At 40.5% G+C, this 8,079-nt stretch overlaps 1 protein-coding gene across 1 annotated transcript; it reads right to left on the bottom strand.

Annotated features, from left to right (window-relative positions):
- Positions 1-6,825: 6,825 nt before the first annotated feature.
- LOC148577777 (uncharacterized) lies at positions 6,826-8,079 on the bottom strand. The gene has a single exon (XM_088501932.1). The coding sequence runs from the start codon at positions 8,077-8,079 to the stop codon at positions 6,826-6,828; it is 1,254 nt and encodes a 417-aa protein (XP_088358058.1).

Here is an 8,079-nt window from a genome sequence, read left to right on the forward strand (position 1 = left end):
CCAAGACATTTACAAAGGCCTACTCGACCTCGTCCAACATCTCCCAGGTATACCAGGATACCACTACGTTCTTCTGCCACTGTAAAGGAAAGCGGGGTTTGTTATTCTCATCGAAAATGAAAGGCCGAGCTCCTTCAACAGCCCGGACCTTAAAGAAGTAATTCTTAAAATCCCGAAAAGATTCATCATACATAGAAAAACCTTGTGCCCCTGGGCAGACCTAAAAGAAATCCAAGAAGCCTTCTACTTGGTAGTTCCAGGCTTGGCCAACACAAAAAGATACAAAAAGAGAGTTTGAGAAGGAGTAACAGTAAATTCTCGACAAACCAACTGAAAAATCTTGATAAAATCCCAAGAATTTGGATGAAGCTGAGAAGGGGCAACGTTATAGGACCATAACAGGTCAGTTTCAAAAGAAGTAAAGGGAAGGGTGATGTTCATTTGGCTAAAAAAGAAGTCATATGCATAGAAAAAGGGACGCTCCCCCTGAGTCAGGACAGGGAAGCAAACCCTATTGTCAGAATCAGGTGCTACCAACTCGTAATTGTTCTCCTGATCTCCACTGCTACAAATTTGATGATGTTTTCTAAGCTCTACGCAAAATTCAGAATTGTCTAAAGAAACACACAGCAACACAAGGGAGTCCAACCAATCAGACATCCCCTCAGGAACCTTAGAAGACGCCTCGACAATATTTTTGCGAGAAGACATGGCCAACTAGTCCTACAAACAAGAAAAGAAGATTGGATTACTAAAAAATATCTCGGACAAAATCAAAACAACTCGGCCAAACATAATCCAGCGCAGTACAAGCAACAAAAGGAAACCCAGGACCCACACCAAAAAGATCCAGGGGCATCCTTTGGAGGCAGTTAACAGAACAAGGACTCAGGAAAACCTACAAGCCTACACCTCGATACAGAAAGATAATGACCCCTTTTTTTCAACTAAAACGACACTTTGAGTAGAAAGCCACGAGTCACAGATAAAACCATCAAAAGCTCCAGACCCACCGTCTCAGTTTGATCAACAAATGAAGCAACCAAATAACAAAACGTGTTAAGAAGAAGCCATCAAAAACACAACCTTTTTTAGAGAAATAAAAAAGCATCAAGATCCTTTACGAAATTCATCAGCAAAGAAAACTATCAACATGGTGTAAGACATCAAAGGAGCAATCTTTCGAAAAAGCAAGCAGGTTCATGCAGTTCACAAAAGAAGAAAAATAAGCAGTACAAACCCTAGAGTACAGAAGGATCATTTCAAAAGTAAGAAAAACCCCCCACAATAGTAAACAAGCAGATGTACGGCGATACAAAAGGTTCAAACTTTTTAAAGTCAAAACCAGAAATTACATAATGCAAAGCAACAAAGTAAAAGAATAGGAAACGGAACCAACCGGGAAAAAGGAGAAATCTTCAAAGCAATTGAAGACGGAGAATGGAATCTGGAATCGCCTTTCAAAGCAAAGCACTGACAGTCACCAAGCAACATCGCAGGAAAAAATCGGCAAAAACACAAAATTCAGGCGAAAATAGAAAGTGAGAGAGGAAAGGGGGAAGTTATAATTAAAACAGAGAAGAGAAACCGTTTCTGTGTGTAAAGTTCAAAATAAAAGAGCCAAGGGAAATGGGGCATTAAAAATCAATTAATGAGGGTATTAAACCCTCGCACATTCCCAAGACCAGAGCGCTAATATAAAAGCGCGCGCTTTTAGAAGAAAATATTCTGCATTCAAAAAAGAAGAACTCTACAAAGAAGAAGTCGACAGATGCTCGAGTTCGGCTTCACCAGAGAAAGGATCGAAGCCCTAAAACGAAGGCTCGACCTCCTAAAGAAAGACCAAACTCGAGCAGGGGCACTATTCATACCCTGGGTCGAGCTATCCGACCCAAGATGTTTAACGACAAGGCGACCGACCTCTTCAAGTCAGACTATCTGACCTCTTCTTAAAGAGCTCGGCCAAATCGCCAGAAAATCCCAATAAAGGGCCCAGATAGAGGAACACGACCCAAATCCAAAGGCGGTCCAAGCCTACAGAGATAAGGGCGGGTTCCCTTGATGATAAGATGACCTCACCCAAAAGATAAGATAAGATAAGATAAGATAACTAACTAATCTTATCTAAAAAGGTCACTCGACACTACTTTAAATACACTAGAGCACCCAAGTATAACTCATACTCTGATTCTACTAAAAACCTACTTAATACCCTTGCTAACTTAAGCATCGGAGTCCATTGCAGGTACCTCCCACCCTCCGAGGACGAAGGATCAGCAGTGCAGCCAAGCTTAACAAGTTGGATACGATAGCTCCGGCCTCCACTCACTGCCGGCACATCATCTCCGACCAGAACAAAAGATCTCATCCGAGATCGACCTACAGTTTCAGGTAACCTTCGGAACAGGAACCAAAACCATAAACAAAGATACAAAAAACAGAGTTCAAAATCTCACAAATCGGGCTGTACAGATAAAACCAAGAAATCATAAGGGGATCAAAGTTTCCCCAGTAGTAGCATCCCTGGCGAAAGGAAGAGGAACGATATTCATAGGCGTAGCATCCACAGTCCCATCCTCCCGATTAAGAATTTGACAATCAGGATCAGGTTGGGAATGGTCGACCTCATCAGAAGGGTTTGAAGAAGACGGGGCAACAAAGGCTTTGGCTGGCGGTACAGGAGGAGGCCCATCATCGTCATCGTCAAGTGAAGGCACAATTCTGCCATCCTCCACTACATTGTCTAAGCTAAAGAGAGTCAGGTCGAGTTCAGGAGCAACAACTCAAACCTGGGCCCTCAAGTTGTCATAAGCACCCGTCACAATATCTACTAGATAACCCTGGAGATCGGCATAATCCGCACGAGCAGAGTCAAGCCTCTCCCTCAGCTCCAACACCTCGGCGTAAGTACGGGTATAACTCTCTTTATGCTTCTTCGCCATTTCCTCCGCCAAATTTGCAGCCGCTTCAGCACTGGTAGCGCGGGACTTCTCCTTCTCCAAATCCAACTCCAGTTTATTGATCCTAGCATCAAGCTCATCCTTTAAACCTTTAAACCCTATCAAATTCTGACTTGGCATCCTCCAGAAAAGCCTTAGTTGCATGAACTGGGGAACCTTGGACAGTATGAAACAAAGCCGCTCCCATATGGGCCATCCGGATACTGTTACTGGTAATAAAATTCAAGTGATGTAGGATGGACACATCATCCATTGGAATTTGACCAAAGGGGGCAATCTGATTATCAACAAACCCCACAGCATCAAAATCTGGGGCATCCAAGTCATAAGGTTCAACAGTTTTTTGTTTTTTAGGAGGAGGGCCAGCAGTAGGAGAAAAGGCAGCACCAGTAGATGGTCGAACTGGGTCAGAAGAAATAATTTGGACCTGAGGGGTTGGGATAACCTTCCTCGGCCTAGAAACACTCGATGTTGGTTTCTTTGGAGGAACCTGAGAAGATTCTCCCTCAGCAGTCTTAGGCGAGATGTTAGAGGCAGCTGTCGCCTTCTTAGCCCGATGATAGGCTTTCATGGAATCTGCAGACTTCACCATATCTAAAATAGAAAATCAAGCAAATCAAGTTGCAATTAAGAAAAGGATAGATTGGCAAACAAACAAACAAACAAAGAAAAGCTACAAATAAAGTCGGCGACTACCCAATTCATTTCGAAGAAGGGAAGGATCTCTGGTGCATGAAATTGTGATCATCAATGGCGCCAACAACTTGGTACGCACAATTGCAATCTCAACTCTTTATCACAACTTCGCACAACTAACCAGCAAGTGCACTGGGTCGTCCAAGTAATAAACCTTACGTGAGTAAGGGTCGATCCCACGGAGATTGTCGGCCTAAAGCAAGCTATGGTCACCTTGTAAATCTCAGTCAGGCGGATTCAAATAGTATGGTGAATCGATAATAAAAACATAAATAAAATATAAACTGGGATAGAGATTGATGAGGCACAGAAGTTGGTGAATTAAAAATTATTAAAATTGTTACATTGTAAGTATAGTTCTTAACTCACCGAAAATCTGCCTATCAATTTAGAAATATGTCACAGAGAGTTTAAATTAAAAATTACTGGGAGTTTAAGTCCCAGGTCGTCTCCCAACGAGTTGGAGAAAAGTGTGCTATTTTATTAATCAGATGTTCCAAAAAGTTGAGTTAAGTAGATGGAAAATTAAATTGAGAAAATTCAAATAATATGAATAAAAGCCTTGACTGGGAGTTGATTAGTTGGAATCTCTATTATTGATCAGATGATTTCAAGATTAATTTATAATTAATGGTTGTTCTGTTTAGTTATCCTTTACTAGGTAAAGGAAAGCCAAACAAGTTGGAATGCTAGATCTGTTCACGAGTTGCAACCCACTTAGTTCAAAGGGATTGGTATTGGTGACTGGATGGCAATCCAACAGTTAACCCAATTACAAATTCTCTCTCAATCCTTCCAACTCAAGAGTTTCTTTCAATCAACTCTCCATCAAGTGAAGAAACTACTCGCTCATTGCAAATAATAATTCCATAACATATGAAAGAGAATTAAAATAAGACATGATTATTGGAATGGAAAATAAATTAAAATGGAAGAAATAATCCTTGTATTAAATAATCATGAATGTATTCAAATGACAAAATTGAACAAAGCAAAGAACATGGAAGAATAAAACCAAGTTAAGAGAACGAACTAGAATGACGAAGTCTTGATGAGGAAATAACTCTTCTCAATGTTCCAATGCTAAGACCAATTGAAAATTAAAATTCTAAAACCTAGAGAGAAAAAAAAACTAAGGGAGTAAAACTAGATCTAAAACTGAAAACTGTCTAGAATGAATGTTGTCTTTTGTTTCTGCATATTCTCTGGCTCTAGTCTGCTGTTCCGGGCTGAAAACTGGGTCGAAATAAGGTCCAAAACCGCCCCCAGGGAATTTTGCAGATTATGCAGATCGCATATGTCACACGATCGCGTCACCCATGCGGACGCATCATTCGCGCTTTTCCTTGCCACGCGTTCGCGTCGTCCACGCTACCGCGTCGCTTGAGCTTTTCCAATCCGTGTGGCCGCGTGAGCCATGTAGCCGCGTCGCTGGTTATCTCCTCAAATTCTTGTGTTCCTTCCATTCTTGCTAGCTTCCTTTCTAATCTCCAACTCGTTCATGCCCTATAAAGTCTGAAACACTCAACACACAGATCACGACATCGAATGGAACAAAGGAGAATTAAAAATACATAATTAAAGTCTCTAGCAAGGAGTTTTCAAACATGTTATAAATTCAGGAAGAAATTATAATTTCATGCTAATTTAATGAATAAGTGGGTAAGGATCATGATAAAACCACACAATTAAACACAATATAAACCATAAAATAGTGGTTTATCAACCTCCCCACACTTAAACATTAGCATGTCCTCATGCTTAATTGAAGGAGATAAAGGAATAAGTATGAACATGTAGAAACTCATGAAATGCAATGCAAGCCTATATATATATAAATAAATGCAACCATATGATTCTTGCCCACTTGATCAAAAGTAAATAAGCTCTTCAAAACAATTACAAATTAAATTCCACTAATTCTATCATCATACAATAAAACAGATAAAAGTGCAAGAAGATAGCTCCTGAAAGCAGGGAACATGAAAATTCAAGCATTGAACCCTCACTGATAATGTGTGTACGCTCTAATCTCTAGTGTATAGGGTAATCACTCTATCCTTCTCTAATCATGCTTTCTAACTTTTGTTTTTCTCCTAACCAATCAACAACAGTTAATATACCAATGCAAACATCATGAGGTCTTTTCAGGGTTGTAATGGGACCAAGGTACAGGTAGGGGTATACATATGGTTAAGTGAGCTGATAAATTGAATCTTTAATTAGCCCAAGCTTCAACCCAACCTATATATTTTTAATGTAATCTTAAAGTTCATACCTAGCTACCTAGAATTCCCTTTCTCAATCGATACTCATGTATCGACTTTGTATTTGATTCTATCATATGTGCATTGATCTTTGAGTTCTAAATTTAACATTGGGGTAATTTTGTCCCCTTATTTTTTTTTTTTGACATTGAAATAAATATAGCTTATCAATGCACATAGATTTTTAATTCTTATAGTTTCACATGAGTAGGTATCCAAATTCCCATTAAATTCTCATGACACATTCCCTTAACAACTTTTGTTCCCACAATTTCCCATACTTAACTAGCACACACAATTCTATCTTAAGCTAACCAAAGATTCAATTTGGGATATACAATTATTTTTCAGCTTAAGGTTAGTAATGTGGTAAAATATAGAACAAATAGGATTTAAAGGCTCAAAGTGGTTAACAAAGGTAATTGAAAAGGGTAGGCTTAATTTGGATAAGTGAGTTTAAATAAATAATGGCCTCAATCATGTGCAAGCATGCAAATATAATAAATATTGGACATATAAGATAAAACAAAATATAGATTTCAATCATAGAGAAGTAAACACACAGGAATGAAATAATTATGGTTAAATAATGTAACCATACATAAAGGCTCAAATCTTTCACAGGTTGTGTGTTCTTTAGCTCAAACATCATGTTCCAAATACAACTCAAGCAAATTTATCATAAAAATTTTGAAAAATTAGTGAAATTTTGTTCCAAAGATAGAGTCTTAAAAGAAATTTATTGTCTTTTCAATCAAGTAGAACATGCATGCAACTATCCTAACCTATGCAATTTATTCTATTCTATAAAAGAAAGAAAATATAACTAAAATATCCTAATTATTGGTGCTAGAGAAGAGAAATTACCTCCGGAAGATAGGTACTGACCGACCTCCCCACACTTAAGGCTTTGCACCGCCCTCGGTGCCATCTATCAAGAACAGGGGTGGGCTGGTAGCAGTATCTCCACAATCGGGACCGTCATGGCTCCCTTTGCTGGTAAGAGAAGTGGAATCCGGGGTGTCTGAGTCTCTGCAATCTCCTCTAAGTAGCTCCCTGAGGTGTTTGAATCTTCGGTTGTTACGGCGCTTTCTCAACTTAGCTTTGTGTTCTTGCCGATCCAACCTTGTGATTATCTGCTGGAGCAATTCATCAGTTGTAGGTGCTTGTGGTGTTGAAGAAGGGTTATCTTCAACTGGAGCAGTAGGAAGGCTTGTAGGGGCTGCTGGAAGTCTGAGGTATTTCCCGTTAGGGACATACTGATCATCCCGTGGAAGCACGGCTTTGGTGTCCCCAGCTCTGTAGGAGACTCCGGTTACTGAGACAAGATCTGAGACCAAGGCGGGGAAAGGTAAGTTGCTCGCAATTTGTACGTGTCCCATAGCATTCCGGATATGTCTTGAGAGATTCAGAGGTTGGTCTGTAAGGATACACCATAGTAGAACAGCCATGTCCGCAGTGAAGGAGGACTCGTGAGTGCTCGGAAAGACGTAATGGGACATGATCTGTGCCCATATGCGAGCCTCCAAGGTAAGTGCTGAAGCCAAGATTCCCTTAGGGCGGGTACGGTGGTATCCGTAGATCCAACGGCTGCCAGGTAATGCGATGACTCCGAGAACGGAGTCCCAGTCAAATTGGTACCTCTGGCGCTTAAGTGCAGCTTCTTGAAAGGCGTCCATTCCTGCTGGAATAGGGGGAAGACCCAGAGCTTGCTGAATGGCCGCTTCTGTGATGGAAACTTGCTTCTGTCGGACATAAACAGACTGCAGGGGTGGCATGTAGAAGTTAGAGTAGAACTCAACTACCCAAGAAAGATTGACCTTCCTTGGCTGTTTCCGTAGGAAACCCCATTGTCTTCGTTCAATTTGCGGCTCAACAAATGTAACAATACTGGACGGGAGGATAAGAAGGTATTCATTGTTATAGTTCCTTTCTGCCAGGATAGGGAACATCTGCTCACAGTAGCGATTGGGAAATCGCGCAGTGTCCTTAGCTGGAAAGGCTTTCTCCTTTTCATCAACCTTTCTTATTCTCTTAACTCTTTTTGTTGAGGGCTTGACTACGGTTGAAGAAGGCTCTGCCACTAATGCTCTTTTAGTGCCTCTTCTTGCTGGGGGTTTAGGAGTTGCTTTCTCCTTTCCTTTCTTGGTGGCCAT

The sequence above is a fragment of the Arachis ipaensis genome, chromosome B1 (genome assembly GCF_059453495.1).
Source record: "Arachis ipaensis isolate K30076 ecotype BB chromosome B1, ASM5945349v1, whole genome shotgun sequence".
Classification (NCBI taxonomy): Eukaryota; Viridiplantae; Streptophyta; class Magnoliopsida; order Fabales; family Fabaceae; genus Arachis; species Arachis ipaensis.